This window comes from Seriola lalandi, unplaced genomic scaffold (genome assembly GCF_002814215.2).
Source record: "Seriola lalandi dorsalis isolate HSWRI2012SDOR001 ecotype SW California unplaced genomic scaffold, Sedor1 jcf7180002054418, whole genome shotgun sequence".
NCBI classification, from domain to species: domain Eukaryota; kingdom Metazoa; phylum Chordata; class Actinopteri; order Carangiformes; family Carangidae; genus Seriola; species Seriola lalandi.
The window spans coordinates 464403-479402 of record NW_019524971.1 but is presented as its reverse complement, the minus strand read 5'-3'; the positions used below and the strand labels follow the sequence as shown (position 1 = coordinate 479402).

The 15000-nt window shown below is 42.8% G+C and overlaps 2 protein-coding genes across 3 annotated transcripts in view; one reads left to right on the top strand and one right to left on the bottom strand.

Moving 5' to 3' along the window:
- The window catches only part of LOC111657898 (FERM domain-containing protein 7), an 8600-nt gene extending 482 nt beyond the window's left edge, over positions 1 to 8118 (top strand). Inside the window, 11 exon segments of the mRNA XM_087175143.1 lie at positions 3190 to 3294; positions 3383 to 3425; positions 3892 to 3970; positions 4084 to 4181; positions 4350 to 4464; positions 4597 to 4744; positions 4944 to 5087; positions 5132 to 5295; positions 5405 to 5473; positions 5566 to 5641; positions 5790 to 8118. Of these exon segments, the coding sequence (XP_087031269.1) occupies positions 3190 to 3294; positions 3383 to 3425; positions 3892 to 3970; positions 4084 to 4181; positions 4350 to 4464; positions 4597 to 4744; positions 4944 to 5087; positions 5132 to 5295; positions 5405 to 5473; positions 5566 to 5641; positions 5790 to 7019 (2271 nt within the window). The 3' untranslated portion in view covers positions 7020 to 8118.
- Positions 8119 to 8262: 144 nt separating this feature from the next.
- LOC111657899 (serine/threonine-protein kinase 26-like) overlaps positions 8263 to 15000 on the bottom strand; it is a 22697-nt gene continuing 15959 nt past the window's right edge. The window contains exons 7-12 of one of the 2 annotated variants that reach the window (XM_023410239.2): positions 12728 to 12913; positions 11723 to 11865; positions 11485 to 11581; positions 11072 to 11134; positions 10728 to 10864; positions 8263 to 10020 (exon numbers count right to left, since the gene is read on the bottom strand). In XM_023410239.2, coding sequence (XP_023266007.1) covers positions 10005 to 10020; positions 10728 to 10864; positions 11072 to 11134; positions 11485 to 11581; positions 11723 to 11865; positions 12728 to 12913 — 642 coding nt within the window. In that variant the 3' untranslated portion in view covers positions 8263 to 10004. The remainder of the gene's footprint in view (positions 10021 to 10727; positions 10865 to 11071; positions 11135 to 11484; positions 11582 to 11722; positions 11866 to 12727; positions 12914 to 15000) is intronic. The other variant, XM_023410240.2, reaches the window with a different exon arrangement.

The window sequence follows — 15000 nt, the reverse complement described above, 5'->3', positions numbered from 1 at the left end:
CGTCACTCACATAGTTAAATATAACCCGCAGCGATAAACACCAGTGAGTCCAAACGGCGGATTAGCCTGTGACTCATTCAGCACCGAAGGTTGGATTTCTCCCACATCCACAGCTGCTATCTTGATCTTTGAATGCCAGTAATTCTTGAAACCTAGATAATCTTTTTATTTATTTATTTTTTAAGGCCTACACTGTGACACTGAAACTAATCATCTGAAAGCTTTAGATTTAATACCTGAGTTATGTTTGTTGGCTGATTTCTTAATGTCACTAACATCCTCACAGAGACTAAGGTGACACGCAACTTGAGGTCAGGGAGCCCCTAAATATAATTTTTTGAAAGATTGCAATGCATGCTGGGACCGACTGCAGCCCTGATGCAGGTTGAGCCGAACCGATCAGTCGAAACCAGAGAAAATTATTATTTATTAATTATTGTTTCTATCAAACTGAACCAGATGAGCCTCCCAGATGTTGCTATCTGCTGCTTTTCTCTGACTCACGTGATTCGACATAAAATATCTCAGAGTTTTGAACCGTTTGTTTTTCAAAAAGTCGCTTTTGGCTTCAGGAAACTGATAAATTCACTGATAAATCAATGGAAATGATCATTATCTGCAGCCACAGATAAATTCATCCACATTTAAAAGAAGCAAACACACCGAACAACTTCAAACAGTTAGAAATCCTAAATGTCTGATTTTCTCACCCACACATGAACTATCGTCGTAATAATAGTAATAAGAATAATCGATCACAAAATAAACTATAAATATCATTTTAAAAAATATGACAATGCATTATGGGTTTATAAACCAACGTAACATTAAAGCCTGTATGATATCAGCTGTGGAACCAGATGTTCATGTTATTGTGTCCACTCCTGCTTTTCTTCCCAACACTGCGACAGAAGGAAAAGATTCACAAACAGTGGAAGAAAACGAAATTTAAAACCTTCATGTGGATTTTAGGATTTTTTACTTTTCATCTTTCTAGAATCCAGAAACAGTTCGTGGAGACGGTCCAGCTGCTAAACAGCTGCGCGAGGTGTGTAAACAGCTGGAAACGTAAACACTCTGCTGTCTATGAACTTGTCATGTGCTCCACTATCCAGGTCAGAGTGACGGGCCTCAGCACGGTGACGTGACGTCGCCCACCGGGCAGTAACGCAATCTAAAAAGAGACTCTCAGTGTGTGTGTGTGTGTGTGTGTGTGTGTGTGTGTGACTTGCAGTATTGTGTTAGCAAAGTAGCTCCATTTTCCACGCCCATGCTTTCTCTGTCGGTTTCCCAGCGGCCTCTGGGACATTAGCAGCATCTTTAGAAGAGGAGGAGAGAGAGAGAGAGAGAGAGAGAGAGAGAGAGAGAGAGAGAGAGAGAGAGAGAGAGAGAGAGACAGAGACAGACAGAGAGAGAGAGAGAGAGAGAGATGAAGGATGAAAGAATAAAAGAAAGAGAAAAAAAGGATGAATGAATGAATCGATGGATGAGGGCAATAATAAACTGATAAATACCGTGTGTGGTGAACAGGGGAGGTAATAAGTGAGTTCTCTCCTCTGACCCTGATCTTCAAACCTTCGGGGCAAAACCCCAATTAATGATCAGAGAAGAAGAAAAGATGGACGGACTGATGTGAAGAGAGTGGACAGACGCATCGTGTGCATGAAGGAACGAGGAGTAAAAATCTATACTCCTGTTTATTTGATGGAAAATCACTTTTAAGACGCAGTGAGCTGAAGTTGTGTTTTAAGTGAAACGTCTTAAAGGGACAGTACAGGTTATTCTGACGTGAGGTCGCGTCAGGTGATTGTACATGGTCAGTGTGTTACCTGCTGTAGGTTTGGAGACGAGCTGCTGTGGAGAGGATCAATCAGGAAAAACACATCAGTCAAAGTGTTCGCTTTTATTTTGAATATTTATCGTTTCCTGTGGAACTACATCTTCTCAACCACTGAACGACCGTATTCCTACGCACAAAAGTAGTAAGTGCTAAGTGCCTGTACACGGTATATGTCGACTTTTAAATTGCTGACTTTGGCGCCACCCAGTGGTCACATTAAACAATGACGCAGGCTGCTACTTAATTATAAGATTAAAAAAATTACATGCATGAAAAATCTTTAAAACGCAACATTTATATTCTTTAATGTAATAAATTAAGATTTACGATTTTATCTTTTAGTTTAACGAACTGTTTTATTACATCATAAACACCGTCCTGTCTACCAGGTGTGAAGGTGTTGACGACACGTGCACATCAGGATCACCGCACATACACGTGGCTCAGGTTACTCTTACATATAAACAGATTTTTATCTATTTAAAATGGATTTCTGCAGAAAACACTTCAGATAAAAGTTCGGTCGGTCGTCATCGAGCACCGTGGACAATAAAGTTTCATTCCGCTCAGTTTTACTCTGTTCCGCTCCGATGAAACTGCGCTGTTGTTGTTGTTCAGAGTTTCCCCTAATCACAGGTTAGGCCTCTGTTCTCTTTATAATGGGTTACAGCTGCTCTGTCCCTCCCCTTCCTCCCTCCCTCCCTCCCTCACCCTCTCACCCTCTCTCTCTCTCTTCCTCATGACAAGTTAATGAGGGACGCCCAGTGGCCGCCACCAGGGCGGTAAACACCGGCTAGCAGACAGCAAACACTAAAAAAAACCCAATGCACACACACACCTCCTCAGTGATTAGACAGAGGAGAGGGAAAGAGAGAGGGATGAGAAGGAGAGGAGAGAACGAGGGGAAAGGTTATCGTGTTCATAATCATCCTGAACTGGATAATCTTGTAAGTTCTTGTTTACTCACTAATAAAGTTTTATTTCGTGCTTAACGTGCAGGTGTTGTATAAAAATAATACTCCATTTATCTTTGGAAAAAACCACATTAAAAAGAAAATCATAATCTTAAATGAGCTGGAGCTGAAGGCAGCACGTTACCCACTAAACACAATCAACACCGAAGCTCGTGTCTCCTATAACAGTGAACGCAGCATCACAATTCATTATGCAAAGTTCTGGAGAACCGAAGTAACTGAGTTAGAGAACATTTAACCGGAGTCCCCAGAGTGTCCCTGGGCTCCAGTTTTAAGAGATTCTCAATTAAAAAAAATCCAATTATCCCATCTCACCCCCACCCCCACTTTAATTCTCTCTCTCTCTCTCTCTCTCTCTCTCTCTCTCTCTCTCAGCAAAAGGTTTTAGGAGGCGACTTCTTCAACAAAGTGTGTGGTCATCTGAAGCTGCTGGAGAAGGAATACTTTGGACTGGAGTTCAGACACCACAGCGGCAACTACGTGAGAAACACTGATTATTTTAATATTCTCACACAATGACTCAGTATATAATTATATAAATATCTGTTTAATGTGGAACACGTTGCAGGTTTGGTTGGAGCTGCTGAAGCCGCTGGCCAAACAGATTAAATGTAAGTATTCAGGAAACTCAACAAAAACATTAATATAACAGGATCCTCCTTCATCTTTTGAGTCACATCTGAACACACAGACATGATACACACACATATTTAGATTCACTGCGACTTAAACTCCTCGTTCACATCATCGTCCCTGACGTCCATTATAAATAAACCTTCAGAAAACTCCAGAACTTAAAGTTTTCCTCAGCGTCAGACTAATCCATCAGTGGCTTCAGTGTGAACAGGAAACTGCTAATAGCTAGTTCACCACACTTTTTAATGGCCGCTCGTTTGAGGAAGTGTAAACAAATTCAGGCCTGAAGTTGCAGCCCACGTCTTCATTAACTGACTCCGGTGGGTTTAATGACCGCGTGGACAAGGAGATGATTTATTCTTCTCAGTTTATTTTTTAACTGATAATTATCTGAACACCTTATTTAAAAAAAAAGGGCTTCTTGTTTTTCCTCTCCGTCAGACAGCAGCGACCTTTTCTTCAGGTTTATAGTCAAGTTCTTCCCACCTGACCCGGGTCAGCTGAAGAGAGGCCTCACCAGGTAACAGCATCCGAATCTGTTGTTTTTATTACAATCATATAAACCCTCCTCTGATGCACATCTATTTATATATATGTGTGTGTGTGTGTGTGTGTGTGTGTGTGTGTGTGCAGGTATCTTTTTGCCCTACAGATAAAGCAGGACTTGTCTAACGGTAGTCTGACCTGTAATGACAACAGCGCCGCCCTGCTGGTCTCTCACATATTACAGTGTAAGGATAAAAATAACAGCTTCAAAGTTCGTGTTTTAAATCTAAGTAATTAGGAATAATTTGATCATAGAAATTAACTTTAATCAAACGAGAAAAGAGAAAAGAATGAGCAGGTGTGTGTGTGTGTGTGTGTGTGTGTGTGTGTGTGTGTGTGTGTGTGTGTTACAGCAGAGTTAGGGGACTACGACGAGGAGCTGGACTGTCACCATTTAGAGATGAAGCAGTACGTCCCCAACCAGGAATATCTCGACCACAAGATCATCAAGTTCCACAAGAAACACAGGTAAACGCAGGAAGTGGGCGGGCGGTCCGACCCCAACGCGATGAAGGGAAGTGCTGCCTCTAGGAAAAGTTTGCGGCATGAATATAACGTCATATTAGGGATGTGTAACAGCCTGCATTTGTCTCTCTGTAGAGGCGTGTCTCCGGCAGACTCGGACATCCACCTGCTGGAGGTGGCGAGGAAGCTGGACATGTACGGGATCAGGCCTCACCCGGCCCACGACGGAGAGGGGATGAGGATCAACCTGGCCGTCACGCACTCGGGAGTACTGGTCTTTCAGGTAGTGACGTTGACGGGTCTTAACCTTCTCGTACACAATGATAACTAGCTCAGAGCGCTCGCTAACACGCCGCTGCTCCGCCAGGAGGAGGCGCCGTTTGTGGCGACATCAGCAGGATTTTCTCTGCTGGTATGTTGAATTTTTATCCTCTTGTTTGCACTGAAACACACATTTGTTTTTCCCCATCTGTGTCTTCCAGGGAAACACTAAAATCAACACCTTTAGCTGGGCGAAAATCCGCAAGCTGAGCTTCAAACGCAAACATTTCCTCATCAAACTACACGACAAAGTCGGGGTGAGGACCTGCTGACCGGGCAGATAGTCAGTGTTCAAACCGTGTGTTGTGTGTAATGTTTTTAATCGAAGTGTTGTGTGATGTCCATCCAGCCGTCGTGTAAGGACACGCTGGAGCTTTCCATGGCCAGTCGCGACGTATGTAAATCGTTCTGGAAGATGTGCGTGGAGTACCACGCCTTCTTCCGCCTGGCCGAGGAACCGAAGGCGGTGCCCAAAACGCTGCTGTCCTGTAAAGGCTCCAGCTTCAGATACAGGTATGTTGCACTTTGTGTTTTGTTCTTGTGAACAACGTTTTGCTCATTTCTTTCTCATCTCTACGTATATAAAGACCTTTTAGCGTTTAATGTGTATTTTGTGCGGCAGTGGACGGACGCAGAAACAGCTGCTGGAGTGTATGGGATCAGGGGGAAAGAAGCCCTCACATTTTGAGAGGTGAGAGGAAATCCATCAATACAATCAGACGAAAGACAGAAGATAGATTTTATCATATATATATATTTATATATGTGTGTGTCTTCTTCTAGGACTTATTGTCAGTCGGACTTCGATCCCAGACAGTGTCGATCGTCCCCTGATCTCCTCACCGATGTCTCCAAACAAGTAATAAAAGCTTCCATTCACAGAATTCACACACCGTGCAGATATATATATTTCCTGGATTCAAAACAAGACATTTGATGATGTCATCTTGATACAGTTAATTGATTAATTGAGGAAATTGTCTGATGTTCGTGTCTTACCTCCTCAGCTGTACGAGCACTCGCATCCCTTCCCTCGGTCGAGCCGTGCCTTGGCGGTCCGCAGTGAGGACGAGTTGGACCCACATCACGGAGGCATAGACGACATGGAACTCGGAGGAGGCGGGGCTAAACGAAGCCGATCGTCTGTCGAGGTCGCCCGGGGGTCCCGCCCTTTTACTCAAGTCACTCCCCTCTCTCCTTCTCTCCACCAATCAACCGCCTCTCCGAAGATGAGATCGGCCTCGACATCCGTGATGGAGGACATGAGGGGCGCACGCATCGGGGCGCAGCGCCAGGCCCAAAGGTTAGCCGGGGTTTACGGCAACCGGTCGCGGCGTCGGCCCAATCCCCAGCCACACCCGGACGCCGCACAGCAGTTGGTTCTTCTTTACCCAAACAGTCCTGCCTACCAGTACCACCCAATCCTGCCAACGTTCCCATTAGCTGGGTCCTCGCCGCTCAACCGACACCCTTACTTGACGGACTATGTTGCCGTTTCTTCCCTGGAGCGTTTCCCGCACGCAAGGAGGCGGGATTATGTGACAATGGATAGCATAGCGCGGCCATCTTTCTACCCGCTGGGCCACGACTCGCCGTCTCTTTCGCCAATCAGGAGGACTCTCCGCCCCTCTGGCTCAGGAGGGCTGGGATTGGCCAGGGTTTACCAGCCAGGAAGCAACGGAGCGAGGCTCTTGGGTGTCGGACATACCGAGGCGGGGCATTACAGCGACGACTCCAACTTCCTCCCGGGGCTGCCTCGCCGCGTAGCCAGCCAACCAGATGTCAAGTTCCACCTCTCAAGGAGTTCAAACCCTGGCTTCAACCCCGCCTCCGAGTTTCGTCCCCTTGGTTACTACCCCCACCTGACACGCCCCTCCAGACCCACCTACCTCCCGCTAAACTCCTCCCCTTTGCCCGAACGCCCCACCTCGCTCTGCATGTTCGGAGGAACCTCTGGGAGCTACAGCGACTCGGACCCGGAGGTTTTCTACCCATACTACTGCCCGCCACCCCCGCTTGGGAGGGTGGCGCGGTCCGCTGGACTGGCCAGGATGAGGTTTTCCTCCGGGAGCCTCCAACTGGATGAGGAGGAGGAAGAAGAGGAGGAGGAGGAGGAAGAGGACGACGGAGCAACGAAAGAGAAAGCGACAAAGGACTTAAAGGACGAAGGGGAGAACAAAGAGAAGACAAGAGGCGAGAGTAAAGGTGCTGCGAAGATCACAGAAGTCACACTGTAGACGGACACGAAAACGTCTTACAACATGGAAACGGTGCAAAGGTTCATGATGTGATCACATTCAAAACTGGACGACCACAAGACGATGGTGATAAATGTGTTGGTTTTGTATGTAAGAGAGGTGCGTCGTTGTTGAGGTTTACTGGCAGATGAAATGTACTGTTTTTGCCTTGTTTTGGTTAAAACCTCACATTATGGGTTTAAATTTACAAAATTTTGAGTATTAATAACCGGAACAATTATGTAATTAAGTAGCACTTCTAGCCAAACAAGGTCAAACAAGCCGAACTAGCCTCAGCTGTAGCAATAGAGGGTGTTGTTGCTGCACCGATACTTTATTTTTACTGACACCAAGAAGCATGGCGGCACGGGGTTTTTAAAGCTGTTCGTTGGTAGGAATCAGGTGTTAACCAGGACCTGGTTCCAACCATCACCCACGGTCACGAGCTTTGGCTTTAGCGCTCGAGCAGAGCTTCTTCTGCCTCATGGTGAAGTGGTACAGTCTTTGCGGTTCAGACGTCGGATCAGGTTACACATCCCGGGGCGCCTTCTTCCTTAGGGGTAGACCAGAACGTACTGGAGAGATTATATATCTCACCTGGCGAGGGAATGCCTCGGAGAAAGGTTACAGAGGTGAGGAACATCTGGACTACCTCGCTTAGCCAGCCTCTTGTGTAAATGGATGATGGATGGATGGATGGGTTGGTTTCTGTAGCTCTGGCTGTAGGATCAATCTGGTATGATAACATCGCTAAAATAAAATTAAAAATAGGATGTGGCGAGAAACGAGAGGTCAGATGATCAGAAAGGTTGAAATCAACCAACGGCCAAAGCTACAAAATAATTTACTTGTAATTTACTTTAATTTCCATTGTAGTGGAAACGTATTAAATCCACTTGACCACAGTTTAAAATACTTTAAAGACTTTAATTAAAAGACATATTGAGTGTCCTCTCAGTGTGACAGTTTCATAGGGTTGGGAAACTGATGTAGTTGGGTAATGTATTTGTTATTCTGTATGAATATGAATGGTTCTTGTGAATTCTGTAGAAAATGTGAACTGAAAGACTTTTTTTTTTGTTTATATAAACAGCTGAATTTGTGAATAAAGGATTATACACAAATTGTGATCAAATTACAACATTTACAAATTAAATTCATCTGTTCATTTTAAACTTCTTTTAAAATGATGATACTGTCACCGTCATGACATTGATGTAAAGAAAGAAGCTGATGAAACAAGTTTCTCAATCAAACTTAAATATTTATTCATAAAACTCTAAGTCCCGCTACAAAAAAAAAAGTAAAATCTTACATCTTTCATTTTACATTTCCCCCCTCGACAAGTATTAACTGTATCCCTTATGATATATAAAAAGACAAAAATATACAATGACCAAGTTTATAGTGTCTTTGGTACAAACTTTCAGTCATACCTTTGATTACAGCTCCCTTCATGCTTCTCGAAAAAAGGACCTGTGCTACTTTCCAAAAAAAAAAACCTAACACATCAAGAATTATGTTAAAAACAAATCAACATCCAGACACAAGTTGACAGCTCTCAACGTTTTCCCAAACTCGATGCATAATGGAAAACAGACGCAGACTTTTCCCAAGCGAGCGACGGACGCATTTGTGCCTCATGAGCAGATCTTTCCAGAAAATCTTAGTTTAACCAGAATTGTTTTGGAAAAACTCACATCCCACAAAGCAACAAAAATCTTCCAGTAATATTACTTCAAGACTCAAAGCAACAACGAGAATTCACCATTTTCTGCCGATTTTGATGCTAACGGTTGTGCAATGTTACCGGTTGGCAGCCATTTTGAACATTTTAAATTGTAATTTTATCTTAACTAGTTTAATAACCATGAGGATATAACGGTTAAATTACGTTAGTTACTTTGTGAACAGCTAGCTAGCTAATTTGACAGTTAAATCCTGCTAGCTAGCTAGCTAACCGGTTAGCAAGCTACTAGCTGCCTATCCAGGTAAATGTCTTGTAGCTTCCTTAAAATTGGAAACTTGGAAGTAAAAATGTTTCTGAAATTCAGAAAGTGTGTACCATTTTAGATAAGTTTTTCTCCTTTAATGTTCAAAATAGTTAACGTACGAATTCGTGAGTAAAACTGAGCAATCTGCTTTTCAAGTTTTCATTACTGTAAAATCAGAGTGAAAATGACAAAATTTAACCTTGAAAACTGAATTTTTTACATTTGAAGAACAGATGTGAAGTGAATTGTGGGATCAGGGAACTGTAATCAAAAAGCATCACTGACGACAACAAAAATTCAATATGGCATATAAACTGTGTGAAGTGCTACTCAACAAACAGAGAAATATACAAGGCCAAGGCAAGCCATGACACAAACCATACCACTGCTGATGGACAAGAACCCTCTCCTATATATTATCTGTGTACGGTTTCAACTAAAACATCTAAAATAAAAAGTGACGTCTTCTTTTAGAAAAATGACTTAAGGCACATACGGAGTTAAAGAAGATTACTTATGAATTAAGTCTGACAAAATGGTCTGCTTCATTTTAAACAAATTCAAAACAAGTGATTACAAAAAAAAAAACCAAACAAACAAAAAAAAAAAAGCAAAAGAAAGAAATAGCGAGAAGTTCATGACCCTAAAAACGGGAAATGAAAACCACGAGTCCAACTGACAAACCGGGTCGTACTTTCAAAAATTCAAAAGTGCAGCTGCCTTTTGAATCTGGGGAGAAAAAAGGTCTTCAACCAGCAGCAGTGTACATATATGTATATATATAATACATAGTGTATATATTACATTAGTAGTGTGTGTGTGTGTGTGTGTATGTGCAAGTGTGTGATTGTGTGTGTGTGTGTGATTGTGTGTGTGTACAGCGAGGAGACATCGCACAGCAAATCTCCTCTGATTCCAATCATCCAGCAGCGTCACCGTACGGAGACACAGTCTCTCTTCATTTTTCCTCCTCCCTCCATCTCTCCGTCCTTCAGTTGGTCGTGAATCTGACGGAGAGAAACCAGGCGGAGGGAGGGAGAGAGAGAGAGAGAGAGAGAGAGAGAGAGAGAGAGAGAGAGAGAGAGAGAGAGAGAGAGAGAGGGAGAGAGAGGGAGAGACAGAGAGAGAGAGAGAGAGAGAGAGAGAGAGAGAGAGAGAGAGAGAGAGAGAGAGAGAGAGAGAGAGAGAGAGAGAGAGAGGAAGACGTTTGGTAAAACAAATGATCTGAAGGACGAAGACACGGACATCTTGTTCTGATCAATACTAAGGATGAGAGCTTGTTGTTGAGTTTCATTATTTCCCACGCACCCTGAAACCAACCAGTTACCCAGAGCTGAAAATATTAGTTGATTATTGATAGTTTAGTCAATAATAAAAGCCAAAAAAAATTCAATTCTTTTTAAAGTTTTCCAATTTCCTACGACAGTGAACGCAGCATCTGTGGATTTTTTGACTGTTGCTCAAACAAAACAAGAAGTTAGATGATTTTAACTTCGGCTTCAGGGATTAAAGACAAACATTTTTCATTATCAACTGACATTTTCTACACTGAACAATCAATTCACTATCAAAGATAATAACTGCCAGATGTTATTGATAATGAAATTCTTCTTTGATGGAATAATACGACCTTCACAAAAATAAAGCCGTCGTGTGAAGAAGCGAGAAGGAAAGCAGGGACACGGAAGGAAAAAAGGGAAACCGATGAACGTACTTCTGGTACCTGGCAATGATGTGCGTGACCATCCTGTCCGTGATTCCTGGACACACCTCCTCAGCCAATCGGATGTTGCGTTCCAGCTCCTCGATGGCCTGGCGCTGCTCAGAGTGCTCCTTGTGCTGCTGCTTCAACTGCGGGAGAAGTCAAGTCCGTTTTTAATTTAATTTATATAAGAAAAAGGCCGTGAAAAGAGAAAACCTTTTTTTAAAGTCACACTCTGGTAATTTCTGATTGTTTTTTTGTGAATTCCCCAGAAAATGAGACTAAGAGGTTTTTATATTTAATGTGTCACTATAAAGTTTCTATATGGACGTCACACACAGTGTCTGTGTACTGACCTCGGTGAACACAGGAGAGATGACTGTGGTCAGACTGGCAGATTTACTCAGCTGATCCTGAACCTGCTCGGACGAAGAGGAGGAGAGGAGGATGAAGAGGGAAAAAAAAGGTGAGGATTTTCATTCAATGCATTTCTATACAGCGAAAATGTAAACAGGGTTATCTTCCATTTTTAAAACTCACGTGTTCCTTCCTTTATTTTGTTCAATACAGACGGAATAAAAACTGTTTCCCACAGTTGTTTAACTTCACATCTCTACAACCTTTCCTGAGCTTCAGGACAAATTTACATATTTTAATGTAGTTTAAACAAACACAGCAGCACAGATGTTGCAGCTTTTTGTTTCTCTAACTCTTCAAAACAGCCTGTATTTTCTTTTCTCAGAATTCATCACATGCAGATGTTACTGACCGTCCCGTTGAGAACCTTCCTGCCCTCCGTCTTCTTATTACGGACGATGGTGAAGGACCATTCGGGAGACTCGCTGTTCTCCTTATTGCTGGACTCACTTCACACACACACACACACACACAGCATATTTTATTAAGTGCTGCAGCAGATTCCTGAGAGACTAAATAAATATCTTTACCATCATCAGTTAAAACTAACAAGCCAAGAGTTACTGCTTCAACAACAGTAAGAAAATCACCTGTCTGAGTCGTCGGAGCTGCTGTCGCTGTGCCCCTCCTCCTTCCACCTCCTGAACCTGTCAATCAACTCACTGAGGTAGGACGTCTTCTTACAGTGTTTGACGATGAACTTGTGTTTGAGGAGCTCCTTGGCCGTGGGACGCTGCAGGAAGAGAGAGATGGTTTATATGCAGAGGAGAGACGGACAGCGGCCACCAGGGGGCAGCAAGACGCAGCCACCGATCACACAGTAAAGTTCAAATGGATGACATGACTCAAAACACCTGATCTTAGAGACTAAAGAAACCTGTAGAAAGTTTCCCATGACTCAACATCAAGTTCACAAAAGGCTCAACAAGATGACGGAGAAAAAATAATTAAAGTTACTTTAAAGAGTCAAAACAAGTCAATAAAGTACAAAATCAATTATCTTATCAAACAACAATAACAACTGTGTAGAAGTCCGACTACTAAAACACTGGAGGATTCAGATCCTTTAGTTAAGTCACAGTTTTATTATCACAATGTGAAAATACTCCAATGAGTCAAAGTGCATCAAAATATTCAAAATGCACCTGAAAGTAAAAGAATCAGTTTGACAGTGAACCTGTGACGATCAACGCTGATGCATCAACGTGTCAACAGCATTTTACTGTTGGAGCGAATCGACGTGGAGCTGCTTTTAAAAATAAAAACTTTAAAACGTTCTGCTGCACAAAAACTCTTTTCATGATTCGGACTTTGTGCTCTGGTGAAGTCACATGACTGAACCTCTATTTTAACCTTTAATGATGGATTGTATTTCATTAAACGTTCATGTAAAGTTCAAGCACCTTAAAATGTGCAGAACTTTTTAGTTTAGTTTGTTTTATTTTTTAGATTTTTATCAACGATTTAAAGAAGAAGAGCAGCGTTTAAAATGATCTACTTCATACAGAGCTCCTGACCAGCTGTGTGTGTGTGTGTGTGTGTGTGTGTGTGTGTGTGTGTGTGTGTGTGTGTGTGTGTGTGTGTGTGTCTCTTACGAAGGCAGGGTCCTTGTTGAGACAGGCCTCGGTGAACTCTTTGAAGCTCTTGGAGAAATCTCCGGTCAGCGTCGGAGGCGGAGACTTGGGGATGTGGAACAGAACTCGCATCGGATGCATGTCCGAGTTCGGAGGTTCGCCCTTGGCGAGCTCGATGGCCGTGATGCCCAGAGACCAGATGTCGGCCTGCGGAGACACACACAGAGTTTTATTCTCATTATTCTGAATTTTCTGTCTGTGTCAAATCCAAACTGACGACAGCTGATGCTCAGGAGAAAGAAAACTGGACTAAAGTTTTACAGACAACTTTAAAAACCTTCGGTTCAGGGTTTAAATCTCCACACACAGAGTTTAGGTGGAATTTAGTCTTTATTCCTTAATTGGTGATTAATGTTCTGTACAAAGATGTTAACGTGATTTGTTCGGTCTGTATCCTGACGTGTATAGAGTCAAGGTGACATGACTGTTTATACAAGAAGGCAAACACACACACACACACACACACACACACACACACACAGGGTCGGTCAGGTGGCTTGGAGGAGAGTTGTGAGTTTGACTTTTTTTTTGTTTGGATGACATCTGTAACACACACTAACCATATGTCAGCCTGGAGAAGAACACACACACACACACACACACACACACACACACACACACACACACACACACACACACACACACACGTAAACACAAAGCCGAACATATACATATCTAGACGTTACACATGCACACAGGTTGAATGTCACGTCTTCTCAATTTGCTCCAATAACCATGTGTCAGCACAGATGAGGAGCAGGCGACACACACACACACACACACACACACACACACACACACACACACACACACACACACACACACCTTGTACAGTCGTAGCAGAGCTGCTGCTCAGATTCACGTTACAGGAGGATGCTCGGTCACCGTTTGTTAATTTGACCAGCTCCATTACTGTTACACACTGAACATATGGCAGCTTGTGATCACTCACACACACACACACGCACACACACACACACACACACCTAACGTCTGTCTGATGAATCTGAAGCTCTATCCAGGAAGTGATTAGCTTAGCTTAGCATAAAGACTGGGATCAGGGGGAAACAGTTAGCCTGGCTCCGTCCAAACATCTCACATCTGTCTGTAAAAGCAAAGTTTCAGAAGTGCCAGGCTAGCCATTCCCCTCCGTTTCCAGTCTTTATGCTAAGCTAAGCTACGCTAAGCTAGCTGTCTCCTGGTTCAGTGTCTTCTCAACTGACTCTCAGCAATAAAGTGAATTTCCCACGACGTCACATTCTAGCAAGTTCATCATTAAAAGTTTTTAGTGCACAAGACATTTTGTGCCTAAAACTACAAATGTGCTGTGAGATCAGACATCAGGAACAACACACACACACACACACACACACACACACACACACACATACACACACACTCCTTTAAATACAATGGCAGTCTTCTTGTTCTGACTGATCAGGTTTCGTCTGTTGTTTACGTAACTCTGAGTCTGAGAACCGTCTGTGGTATTTGAACAAGTCGGACTTTGTCTTCTCTTTATAGAAAACTGAGTTTAAAATAAAACCCCACCTCACTACTACAACAACATGGTGCCTCTAACGCTGCGTTGTCATGGCGATAAAAAGTGAAACGACTACAAAATAAAAGCAGGAGTTGTACCATTTCTTTTAATTACTTTTTTTATTTCATTTTATTATTATTCCATCTCGTTTTACATCGATGTCTTTTCATGTGAAGCACTTGGTGCATGTCATCATTGAAAGGTGCTGGACAAATACAGTTTATAATTATCATGAGATTTATACCTTTACTTTGGCGGGGTGTCAGATGAGGACGTCACTTTCATGTGCAAAACATTTGTCCATTTCTGATTATTAAAAACTGACGGTTCATTTAATCAATATTAAAATATGTGAGAGAATTGTGTAAGAATCGTGACTTCATAACAAACTCACACACACACACACTCACACACACCCTGTAAATCACACCCAACTACACACACCAGCATGAATCAAACCACATCAAGCTCACAAAGTGCACACACACCCTAATGGGTTTACCTTATTTACAAAACATGACGAACCACACACACACACACACACACACACACAGACAGACACACACACACACACAGACAGACAGACACACACAGACAGACAGACAGACACACACACAGACAGACAGACACACACACAGACAGACACACAGACAGACATCGACATCCATCTAACGTCTGTCTGATGAATCTG